The sequence below is a fragment of the Scatophagus argus genome, chromosome 20, assembly GCF_020382885.2.
Source record: "Scatophagus argus isolate fScaArg1 chromosome 20, fScaArg1.pri, whole genome shotgun sequence".
NCBI lineage: Eukaryota > Metazoa > Chordata > Actinopteri > Scatophagidae > Scatophagus > Scatophagus argus.
The window spans coordinates 16,427,802-16,441,062 of record NC_058512.1 but is presented as its reverse complement, the minus strand read 5'-3'; the positions used below and the strand labels follow the sequence as shown (position 1 = coordinate 16,441,062).

At 39.4% G+C, this 13,261-nt stretch overlaps 1 protein-coding gene across 2 annotated transcripts in view; it reads left to right on the top strand.

Annotated features, from left to right (window-relative positions):
* The first annotated feature begins 794 nt into the window (after positions 1–794).
* Positions 795–13,261, top strand: part of tjp2a (tight junction protein 2a (zona occludens 2)) — a 34,023-nt gene continuing 21,556 nt past the window's right edge. The window contains exons 1-2 of one of the 2 annotated variants that reach the window (XM_046374792.1): positions 795–1,000; positions 11,557–11,686. In XM_046374792.1, coding sequence (XP_046230748.1) covers positions 11,681–11,686 — 6 coding nt within the window. In that variant the 5' untranslated portion in view covers positions 795–1,000; positions 11,557–11,680. The remainder of the gene's footprint in view (positions 1,001–11,556; positions 11,687–13,261) is intronic. The other variant, XM_046374793.1, reaches the window with a different exon arrangement.

Below are 13,261 nucleotides of genomic sequence, written 5' to 3'. Positions count from 1 at the left end.
TCTAAGGTAAACATTATGAGTGCAATTTAGATTTAGACTAAACATAACATTTTGTAAATGGCCGTCTTAACACCGTAACTTCAGGGAAACAAAGATAAAAACAAGAAAAACATCCTTGTTTTATTTAGATGCATGTTTGTTATTATTATCCACGCTTTCTCAGGCGACACAGGAGCCTATAATCTGAAAGACAGAAAAACTGGAGACTTGAGATTTTAGAGAACCAAAGAAACGCATGTGCACATGTGGTTCTGCACATTTAGCATCAATATATATCATCAATTATCCTGTTTATAACCGATTGTTATATGTGATCCCTTTTTAATACAACTTATTTATTGATGTGGTGATTCAGTATAAACTTTCTACTGCCTATTTAAAGATCACTTTCAGTGATTAATGAAATAATCACTAATGAATATATTGATAAATTGTTAGCATTTGAGTTGTTTGTTCAATTAGACATTTTTACAGGACACACATTTTATTTATTCATTTATTAGACATTTAAACAAGAAATTATAATGTTTTAGACAAATTTGAACTGTTTTGGGTCCCCGAAACTTCATTAGTTATTTGTTAATTACTGGGGTGAATAACATCCCGTCATTTCATATCAGTCTCAGATACACACACAACTCACGCCTTCACTGACCTTTGGTAATCTGATTTCCAACAGTAAACTGAGTCATTGTCACATTAAGGCTACAGGATGGGTGACTCAGGAGAATGACACCTCCTACCGCACCCAAAGGGCCACACATGTGAAACCACGGTAGTGCTGCAGCCCTGCACACAACACCACACCTGAAGTCTGTAAGCCACGCCCACATACCTGCGAGAACCAGGAAATCGTTTTTAGGAGCTTTCGAAAGCAAACAACTCACCAAAACTTCGCTCTCGTTGAAACTCATCGTCCTCTGCATCCTTCACATTCACTCATACTTTTCGGATCAACTTCTGCTCACATAAAAACAGGAAACCGAAGGAGTTTCACCTGGTAAGTAGATCACGTATTGTTCGCCGCGGATGTCGACATGTTTTCACCGTGCTTCATTGCGCTGCCCGCCTCGTCAGGGCATTGTACTGATACCTAACAGGCATATGGTTTCACTAGCTTAATAAGGCCAATATTTTATCGTGCTCTTAAAGGCAGCAGTCTGTTATTTTCGCGTGTATCTTATAGGTAGGTGTAGCTTTTGGCCAAACGTGACCCGCGGTGTGTCGGGCCCCAGTGTTTTTGATAACGAGCCTGCTCTGTGTTGCGTGTATGTATTATAACTTTACAAGCTCCAGTGTAAATACGTAAGAGACACAAATAGGGCTGGGCTGGCGTTAATGTTGTTATGAAGCTTCTTGTGTATCTGAATTGTGTGCTGTGTGGATTTACTGGCTAACAGCCAGTACAGTGTAACTCATGACTTACTTTGAGTAGTCACAGATAACTCCAACTTAGCCGAAAGTGACTGAGTGAACACTTTCCGTTCTGTGAGACTTGACTTTCCCTCCCACCATTTCATTGTTATATTTGTGTATCTGACAGCAGGAGTAGATTGTGCACTCAGTTCCCAGTGTACCGTGTATATCTATTTAAAATGCAGCGGTGGAAATGAACTCAGTACATTTACTGCAGAATTTTAAAGTACCAATACTTTACTTAAATATTTCCATTTTCTGCTCCTGCTCGACTACAGTTCAGAGCCCAGTGTTGTACTTTCCACTCCCATACATTTATCTGACAACTTTAGTTCCGAGATACTTTGCAGATTTAGTTTAAAATAGTAAAATATAATCAACAAAGAAATTACACGTAATATTTTAGATAAAATGTATTGTTCACAAGTTACACCAGAAAATGAACTATATCATGCAGTTAAACCACCTTTACCAGCCAACACATTAATGCATCAGTTATTACAATCCAGTAATATAATAAAGGCCTACATTATTTTAAGATGATGCCAGTTCTGCATAATGAGTACTTTGGCTTTTGGTGCTTAAAGATTATTTTGATGCTAGTGCTTTTAAGTCAAAACTTAAATGACCTCTGCTCAGCAATACTTTGCCTACCACCTTCATGTAGGAAAGGTTATATTGTTGAAATTGCATTTCCTTACACTGAGAGGTAGTTTACCCCACCCTAATTTACACTCAGGTCAGTGCAGTTTTTTTGACTGCCAAATAATAACAGAAGTTATCTCGGGGCACTGTTCATATCTATACCGTATTCTTTACAATATTCCAACGTCCCCCAAAGTGAGTGCACAGTTGAGTCAGCACCTCCCCTCAACCTGTAACCCACAGGCTTCATGAAGGAAGGATTTATTGCAGGACTGCAGACTGCATTAGCTTTAGCAAAGTGTACCTAATAAACTGGCAACTGAATGTAAATTGGTTGGACAAAATATTCAGTGGATTTTTTTCCACTTTTTTAACTTTGTTTTCTTCATCATGGTGATATGATTCATATTTACAGTTGTGATTAGAGCCACATAGCCAGAATTTACAAATATAAGGTCAACAATACAAATTCCCTCTCTACAACCCCATCCCTTCTAAGACATTGTGGACTGTACATTTGTCATATTACCCCCAATAGCCTGGCCGGCTTTATAAATGACATTGGCATGTGAATACAGGTAATGTAAAGCCCTTTGTCCTGCTGTCTTGTTGGCTGATACTGATTCTAGCTAATAATCAGAATGAGCCTTTAAAAAAACTCACAGAAGGTAATTCCAGAAAGTAAATTCTTCTTTAGGTCATTAAATCCCAAATTCCCAGAGACAATACAGAAAACACGTCCTCTCCTCAGTGAACTCGGTTACAGTTACAGCCCTGGTTGTGGTGGGTTCAGCAGGGCGGGACAGACCTGGATGTAATGTGAGCTGCTCTCACATTCCTCGACTTGCATTGTTCCACTCTCTTGACAACAAAATCCTGCAGCAGTGAGAACAGGCATTTTTTTTTAAAGCAAAACTGTAATATGTCATGTTTTTCCTGATTCTGCTTTGCTTCCCCAGGTCTTGCTCCCTGTCGATCTGGATTATACCTGTGGAGAGCACGTGCACACACTCAGTCTCTTCCCCCCCCACTCTCTCTGTCTTCACTCTCATCACAGATTTGTGAGTGGCATGTGTCTCTCCATCTGGCTCGCACATGCATTGCATATGGACATTGCATAATGGCCCTGGGCCTTACTAATGCAGCACTACAGCACTACTCCATCACGTGGGGAAATGTGACAAGGGGCCGAGAAACAAACCGCTTATGTAAAGGCATTAGAAGGCCAAACAACTCCAGCTGCATTTGCTCACCCTGTGTAAGCTGAAGAAAAAAAAATGAAAGGCACTCTCAAACTTCATTAAATACTGAACACTTGCAGTGACAAAGGAATTATCCGCAAGAATGAATCTCTCTCCTTTCATAATTTGAAGGAAAAATTTCAAGCAGTAAAAGCTCTATTCTGCAGGTTTGATGCAGCTCACATTCAGAATGTTTACTTGAGTAAATTTCACAGTGAAAAAATACAGATGAAGAGAAGTGACGCTTTGAATTGTGAAGTTTTCAAGAGTGAAAACACACTGAACAATATAATATCCATATGTGAGTATTTCAAGCCACTATTTCAAAATGGACTGAATTGTTCTCTTTAAACTTAGACAAACTACGCTAGTGAAAATACAGTTTATGTATATATGAATATACCTGCACTGTAAATATTATACAAACTGCTCCCAATGAGTCAAACAGTGATTAGTGGGAAAGCGTGGGGAAAATGGTTCATGTTGTAGTTATGAAAATGCATCTTCAGCCGAGCCAAGAAGCTTAAAATATTGTTCAAATCTTGGATAGGAAATGACTACAAGTCATCATCAGTTAATTATCTGTGCAAAGCCAAATCGATGGCATTGCATTATAAAGCATGAAGTCTGTGTTTGTGTGTGAAGTCTTGCAGTGAAAGATGAAAAGAAAAGGTACTGTGACGCACTGTCAAATTGATTTCCATCAATGTTTCAGTGTACTTGAGAGTGCAGACTGAAGCAGACAGACTCATTTAGTAGTTGAAAACAGCTCTGGCTTTCTACATTTCTTTTAAAAAACATTATTGCATTATGAAATAAATACGGTGAGTGAGTTAGAAAACAGTTTACTACATTATCATCCAAGTGTCCATTTGATGAATGTAAGTCCAATATACGGTCTCATAGTCTGGTGGTAGCATTTCCTTTAAACAGCTTCCTGCTGAGTCGGAAGAGCATAGACTGACGAAAACAGGAAGTGTTCCATGAAACCTAAACAATGAGCTGAAAGAGGCTAAAATGCTCCATACAGCTTCAGTGTTGATGATCATCTCTGGTAGTTCTTGTATAGTTTTTGCAATTTTTGTAGTATATTCTTCCAGAAGGTTTAGAATTTTTACCACTACATTTTTTTAAGACACAGTAGTTCTGTTTTAAAGGAATATATTGACATTCTAGGAAATAAAAGTATAAGATCGAGACCACTCTCATATCTGTACCATAAATGTAAATCTACATCTAGCGATGAATTTAGCTTAGCATAAGACTGGAAAAAATGACTTCAGAAGAGAACTTTGAGGTATTTTGTGGATATGAACAAAACCAAGTTATGAAGTACTCGTGCTGCTATAGTTTTATTCTGTGCTTATGAAGTAAATGTTATTTGTTAGAGTGACAAACATCTCAGTTTCTTAACTATAGGAGATGTTATAGTGGTGTTATTATAGCGCTAATTTCTCTTTACCAACAGTAGAAACAAAATAATCACCCCAGCATGTGCAGAATAAGTATGACTGCACTTAACACAAACAGAGAAATATTACAGGTCTTTAGGTTATGGGTTGCTGCATTCATCAAGTACCAGATGTGCACACATGTGATATCTGCCTCTGTGTGCATGTTCATCTGGTGTAGTGTTTGTATCTTTACGCACACACATACAGACTGTCTGGGTGCAGTTCAGACTGGATCAGTGTTCTCTGTGAGATTACTGTAAGGTGTTGGATTATGATAAAACCGCCTGTGAATCTCATGCCGCTGCGTGAATTTTGCACAGCTTAATGGGTTGGTCTCCTCTGTGCTTTCATCCCAGAAGAGGCTCCTTATCTGTGCTTCTTTTGATAAAGATGACATATGGAGTGAACTTAAAAAACCGCTCTCCTTCTTTTCCTTTGTGCTGTTGTTACCCAGTGTTTTCAAAAATGGATGCTTGGTATGTCTGTGTCTCCCCCCGCTGTGCTTCTGGTATTTTAAGCCCCCCTTGAAGTGCTGTGGGATTTCTGCTGCTCGGTGAAATCTGCAGCAGCTCTCATGGCACGACCATCCAGAACCGTAATCCAGACGTCCAAGCTGCTGGGATATAAATCCTGTCCAGAGTTTGCATTGGCTGGCAGCTCATCAAGAGGCCAGAGAGATTATTTATTTATTTCAAACCACTCAGGACATGGCAGCCTGCTGTCAGCTGGTGACTCTGGGACTACAAGATACAGACATTTAATCTGTGCGGTTGTGTGGCATGCGTGGTGGGGTTGCACAAGTGTAGGAGTGAAGAAGTGTGCTCTTAAACAGGGAGAGTGAGTTGGGGATGCTCTTGCTATCCCTTATGGAAGTTATTGACAAAAATATTGAGCAGTTGTAAAATATAATGTTTATGCTGGTGCAGTCTGAGTCTGAGTGCGCAGGTGAGATTAGATTTAAAGTGGAGGTGATACACTGAAATGAATTTGATGGCTGTGTTTTAATTATTGTTGCTCGATGTGACCGAATTTCAGCAGCCTTGCCCAAAAAATTACAAAAAACAATTCATATCATTTTTGTGTTATTGTAGTGTTGTGTTGTGCATTGTAATGTTGTAATGAGCTGGGCTGGCGTTAATATTTTGCTAGAACAGCCAGTTTTGTCTGTTTTCACCCTATAGTTAAGTTTTCAAAAGAGATTGAGGCTTGAGTTTTATTGCACTCATGTGACTTTAAGTTTGATTATTTGTATGTGGATTACTGTAATGTAATGTGTGTGTATCCGAAGCTTGATACATCTTATTCTTCTGAGCCATACAGTAGGTCTTCATTGTTGTCCAAAAGCTATTGAAAGCACGTCAGTGATTGGCACAGAATTGTTTGATAGTAGTCATTTTGCCATTAATAAGCCTGTGTTTCGTGGTCAGCCCGGGTTAGATGGGTGTGTGAGGATGTGACGGTGAAATAGATTGGTCTGTCCGGGTGTAAATGGCGAGAACGCTAAGCCTGGATGGGGGGATTATACGAGGAGGGGGGCGGGGAGCATACATGATCTGTCAGGGCTTAGTACCACAATTATCCCAGTGGTGGCAGCAGAAGCAGCAACAGCAGTGGTGGTGGTGGTGGTGGCAGCGGCAGAGGCTGCATTTTCATTAGTGTAATGTCCAGAGAAGCTCCAGAATTATGTAAGAGTGACGTGCTGTCATCCCCTCTCAGCCAGCCCACCGCCTGGCAGGAACGTGGCCGTTTGTTTTTCTTTTATCCTCCCTCACTCAGAGAAGCCAAAAGGACATCTGTCAGATTCAGCAGTCAAGGATAGGACTCGTAGTCGTCACGGCACGGAGACCTTGCCACTGTGGGTGCTGAAGCTGTGCCTCGTTGTCATGGAGAAAGTGATGCGATGAGGTGGAAAGTGATGACGAGTTTGTAGCCTTGATGATGCGGAAGGAGATCCTGTGGAGACTCTAAATTTGCATCTGGTCTTGCACTTTGTTAGAAGATAAACAATGGAAGTGTAGCAGCAGTCAAGTGTTTGTGATGCTGTTACAGTTAGAGGAGAATTAGAATATGAAGTTTAAGAAATTCATCACGATCATGCAGGCGGCCATGGGGATTGTACCTCTCAACAAACGGGAGCTTTTGCCACCCGGCAGGAAACTGTGGAGACCTCCAGGGTAAGACAGATCACTGCATGTGTCTCTGTGTCATTACCTTTAACACTCAGACTTGTGCATGGCAGTAGTGAAGTCTATGTTGTAGCAAGTGCTTCAGCTGCCCTTTTCAGCTCTCTTTCTGAAAGAATGATAATGGTTGTGAAACATGGTTAGCTTTTAGTATCTAATTTAAGGAAGCAGGAAAACATGCTTGTAATATCTGATCATGCAGATAGATTGGTTTTAGTTGCTCAGGTTTTGAATCTTCTGTTTCTACTCCAATACACCATAGGTAAATGGAATTTGATTCCTGGTCCTTACAGCATTGAAAAATTACATCAACATTAACACGCCTTTCCAGAAATCCCAATTATTTTTGATAGTCCAGGGCAACAGAGGTAGAAATATGAGAAAATGACGTCTCCCAAGCTGCACAAAACTATCTGTCCTCTTAGGTACCCCTGGAAGTAACCAAAAAGATGTATATTTTGAATGGTTTCTTTTGGTGGTGGTCCGACTTAATCAAAACTAATCGACTAACAAATTTATTACATTGGTGGTCTGACAGCTTTGAATGTGGGGGAACACCATATTTTTGAAGTTTTGTTTGTGCATTGTGCCTGGTGACTGTGCATGTCTAAAAGTGATGACACCGAACAAAAAGATGAAATCATATGTTCATATTCATGTTTCTATTCATATACTAGCAGAAAGAAACCAAAGTTAATTAGTAATATATTTTTTAAGTTAATTACCATACTTAAAGACAAACCAAGCTGCAAGATTTGCAAAGGCATAGATGACTTTTTCCCCATTTAGATGAAAGAACACATTTAAAAACAACAGAAGCCAAAAAACCATAAAAATATACGAGCAGAACAAACAGAAGGGCAACTTTCAGGATGACACAAATACTGAAGAATAAAGGTTGATTTCAATTGAGTTTTAAATTAGCTTAAAGAAGAGGCTGTTCTACGAGAGAATGGGTCAGTGTTCCGAAGTTTAGTTGCCATGACAATCACCAGTGAGTTTGAAGTTGGATTGTGGGTTAACTATGCGACCCATGCTGGATGAATGGAGAGATCTAGGGCAGGGTGGGGCCTGAGGAGGTTGAATATGATTGATGAGCATGGCATGATCTAACCATTTTTTTTTTGTAATTGAAGTACTAGTTGGGCGATGATGACTCTTTCTGGGTAATTTGGAGATGGTTTTGTAATTCAGGGTCAAGGTTGGGTTTTTCAGGTAGATCATGGCATGTTTGAGGGATAAAGGAGCAGACCCAGCAGAGAAAGAGCTGTTAATGATGGTAAGTATGCTGGGGCCGACGTCATATGTATAGTGTCTTTCGAATGAAAGTTCAAATTGATTTTGTTTGCATATGTTGTCTGCTTTCCTGCAGATCACACGGTTAAAGGTTTGGGTGGGAGTTGGACTTGGTTTTCATTTCTTCAAGGCGGGCAGTAGTGTTTGAGATTGATGAGCAGCACTGACTAAATCGAGATAACAGTTAGGGAAGGGCAACCTCAGGTGTTTTGGTGTTAGGAAAGGCTGGGAAGGCAGCTGAAAACGGACTGCTTGGGGAGGAACTAGCTAATGTACATTGGGAGTAATTAACACATTTAGGATTGTTATGGGGTAATGGTGTGTCACGCATTTCAAGGAAAATAAAAACAGTTTTTGGATAGGGCAACATCAGTAATAGTAACATTTGAAATGAGATATCAAAAGTATTCAACACAGGGTGGAACTCCTCACTCTCAGATGTGGGGGTTGGTGTCAGCCTGTTAAACTCAGTGGATGTAGTGCATAAAAGCTCAGCAAAGTCATCATTAAAAGAAGCAGAATTTTTAAGAGAAAGGAAAGATATTCAAACGATTAAAGGTTTGCACTGATATTCAGCTCTAAACAAGACAGCCAAACCACCGCCTTTCCAATTAGATTTGGCAACATTCATGAAATTGAAATAAGGAGGGGCTGTCTGAACAAGAGCTGTTTCACCAGTGCTACTGTCCAGCCAAGTTTGCATCAACAGCATAATACCAAGATTATGAGAAGTTCTTAGATTGTTAAAAATGATTCATTAACCAGAGACCTAACCGTGAGTAGTGCAAGCTTTAGGCTCTAACACAGACTGTGAGTGACAGGGAATAAGGCTCAGATTAGAAGTGTTAACATGTGAGCACAGTGGACTTTTCATAGCAGACATTCTTGAGATGACTATAATTGAGAGATGGAAAAGGATGGAATTAATCAGTTATAGGTTTGTAGTTGGTCTTATTTTATTCTGTATCTGATGCTGTTTTCATAATCTGACCTTTTGTTTTTTTGTGATTTGGTTCATCTTGAATGTCCAGTATAATAGGAAACTTACTGTAAAATAGTTTCTTTTACACACAGCTTTGTGTTTTTATAAAATTTGTTACTCAACGCAAACATTCTTTACATTGATAAACAAGCATATGAATGCATAACAACATAAATCATACATTAAGGCACATTTTTATAATTGACAATTAAGTACACACATGTTGTTTACACAGTATATATCTTTCCTAGGCTCATTTTACTCAATGTACTGTATCAGTACTGTAAATATCACAGCTGCATTCACTTGTACTGTATATGTTGTTCTTAATATTCACATTTACAGGCCTTCTTACTACACTGCCTCGCTGTTTTATTGTGTTCTCTACTTTGTCTCTCTATATATTAATTTGCTTCTATTTGTCTATTTGTCTAGTTAGATGCTAAACTGCTGTTGTTTACTGTGTGTAATGACAATTGAGGTGACCCTAAACTAAAACCACATCAGACTGGTGTTTACCACATTGCATAAAAATGTTCCATTAATGTCAAACAAACCTGTAAACACGTACAATGCTATAAAATCAGCTATCTTTTGTGTGTATTGTATGGTAGAATAGGGCATCATCAAATGCACCCAGCATTGTCGTGTCACCATGATGTGATTCCACTGGAAGGCATTAAACATTAGTATTAAATTACTGCGCTATTCAGAGTCAAGTGAACATTTACAGTAAGTGATTTTATTTTGGTAGACTGTGTTACCTCTAAAGCAGGTAAATGTAACGAATTATCGCTCAGTATGACTGAGTGGATTTGTAGTTATATCTGACTGAACAGAAGTTTGGTCTGAATAGAGTCAGTGGTTTGAAAATTCTAATGGCAGTACTCCTCTCGGGAGTGCAACCTTCAGGTCTCAGGATCAAAACTTAGCATTCTAATCCCGAGATCTGACTTTGTGAGAGAGAGACTGCATTACAAATTGGAAGACTAGACTTCGAAAGGCAGTCACCAGGTAGGAATGGTCTAACGAAAGGCACTATTGAGATTAGGCACCAAACATCGGGATAACACAACCTCTTACTTCTTGGATTTTCAACCCATCTGGTCTCTTGTGAGTCTTTCAACTTCATGGAAGTGCCATACTGAATTGCTTGAGGAAACCTTTGTGTCTTGGAGTGGAAATGAGTTATGTATTGATAAGTTCAGGTGTTTGTGGCGATACCAAGCCCTTCAACATGTTTTTACTAAACCTGCAAGTCTGCGCCTAATGTTTTAGGAGCAGCAGGTTTAGTCATGCAGAGGCAATCTGTGCACAGTACAACTGAGGTCTCTGACTATCCTGTCAGACATCTGAATGCATCAGAAACCTCTGACTGGCTGCAATAAAGGTGGTTAAGAAAAAGGTTGTTTCAGCTTGGTGGAGAACACCACATGTTCTGACATGTTGTTAGCGATCATGTCAGAGGTGCTGTTCTTAAAGTGAGACTGCAGATTATAGTATTATAGTTAATTGTATCGGGGTGAATAATGTGGCGTAGTTCTTTTGACTCTGTGAAGGTTCATAGTTTCTCATGTAGCACTACTTGGTAAACGTGTAGCAACTGTTGTTTTTTGTGTGTCTGCTTTGGTCCAGACTGAAATATCTCAACATCTACTGGATGTATCGGTTCAAAATTCTTCCCACATAAAGTATCCCACTAACTTTGCTGAGCCCTGGATCTTTTTTCTACCACAAGATTGGCATTTGCGATTTTAATACAATGTCTCACAACTATTGGATGGATTCCCATGGAAGTTAGTAGATCTACACACATTCATGTCCCCCTCAGAATGAATTGTAACAACTTTAGTGACCTTTCAACATTCGCAAAAACCTCAGCAGTACTTTGTGTTAAGTGCTAATTAGGGGTCAGGTTCCAGGATCGTTGCACCCTACATTTCCCATTTTATGTTTTAACCATGCTGGGCTTAATTTCTGGTTAGATTTAGGCACATAAACCACTTGGATATGACTGGGAAAATGGAATATTTTGCCTTACCAGAAACAAGGCTGGAAAACATACCTGTTTTTCAGAGCTGGCGGTTGCTGACTGGATCTCACGTGACTGCCATTCCCTCCTCCTGATAACAGAGTCAGCTCATGTACATGTAATCTGATTGTTATGTGATAAATGTTGATATGATATGTATGAAACATACGTAAAATAGCCTTGGTTTGCAGTACAATGCCAACTTTTTATTGTGGTAACTGGGTTGGGTCCTTTGCTTTCGACCAATCAGGAGCACAGCTTTTCTTAGAAATTTCTGGTCTAAATTTCTTTTCCTCTGTGTGCATAGGGACCAGCCTGGCTCTGACCAGACCAGCACTGACCTGCTCAAGTCCAGCCGCAAGTTCCGCTGGTCCAAAGAAGCCCAGTACTTATATCTTCGACGCCTCTCTTCACGCAGCTACTCGGCTATCATGATGGTACGTTACGTGATGTTTAAAGGTGAAGCTGGTGTCTTCAGGGTGACATAAGAAGTCTGGTTTGCTGGCAGCTTTCTCTTCACTGTGTGTGTGTGTTTGCGAACACCTGACTGTGTTTTAGGGTTTAAACTTAACATGTCTGCACTCATAGTTTATCTGTTTTGAATATTCTCAATTATGAAAACATTCGTATTAGCAGTGGACTTTTCAGTTTTGAATCCAGTCAGATGTACACACAAGGCAGTTGCACACCCTCACAGGTCCATCTAGCTTTTGTGATTTTCATGCTTTCACATCACTTTGGATGATTGTCTCTTGTGTTTCTCTCCTCTTGAAAATATCATAAATTTTAATCTTATGAAACACTTTCATAATCCCATCATTGGATAAGCTGAAAAATGCATGCATGTGTTTTTTTTTTTCCTTAGTTTTTCCAAAAATAGTTGCTGACCTGAAAATGAAAACAAGATTCCTTCTGTCCTGAAACACTGATTTGGTTTAGTGAGTCAGTGTTTCCCAGACTTCATTCCTTTTCCCTTATTTGAACACAACTACGGTTTAGTGACCCCTCTTGCATTCAGGACGGTGATTAACCAGAGAGACACGTCATGTCCTGAAAGCATCATTCTTTTGGTCACACAGATTATTCAGGCCAGTGAAGCCGTTTTGCATTACAATGGCCTATTTTAAGACCTATTTTGCATGTTTGAGATGATGAGAACTGCGGTCATTTTATTTGATTGACCTTGATTTTTTTTTTTTTTTTTCCCTGAAATTTTATGTTGTCCCTTTTGCCAGGAGAAAAGCTTCTGTCAATATGGTGTTGAAAGGGAACTGTTGAATTTTACATGGTATTGGTTTTTGGGGGTTTATTTTTAGTTTTTTCTTTTGGGGGGGTTATATTTGTGGGGACAGCTGGCATCCCTATCTGTGATTTGTCTCATGCTGACAAAATACCAGATAAGGGCAGACCTGCGCGCGCACACACAAACAATAGGTTTGTGTGGGACAGCTGCTCATAGTCATCTTGTTGTTCCAGTGCCTATGCTCGTGCCTTAAATTTTCCACATAGTTCTGTACGGCTAAAGTCCACACTCATATGGTTTTGCTTTAGGTCATTGATAATTTAAATAATTGTACATTTCCCACTTTGTTGCAGTAGTATGCTCAAGGTCCTTTCCCATTTCAATGTAACAATGTTGCTAAGGCATGCAGAAATGGCATTCTCAGTTTGGTGTGGAAGAACATAACTGGAATGCACAGAGGTGTTGAAATTTGAGAAAAGGAAAAGAAAATGTAATGTTTAGGTTTCATCTTTTTTGGGATGCTATCTTTAATTTAAAGTGCTTTTAAATTCCGTACACACTACACTTAAATTGTTTTTTAGTCTTTGCTGTAAGGATAAGTGGTCTAAAATATGGTTTATTGATTCTAAAATACATTTTCTTTCTATTAGCCCAGATCCTTTTTGTTTAATTACATGTCTCTCTCCGAGTTGCAGTATGAAATGTGTTTTGGGTCGGTCTGAGAATCTCACAGCAGGCTCCCTAAAAAAATCAATGGGAATTTTGGACG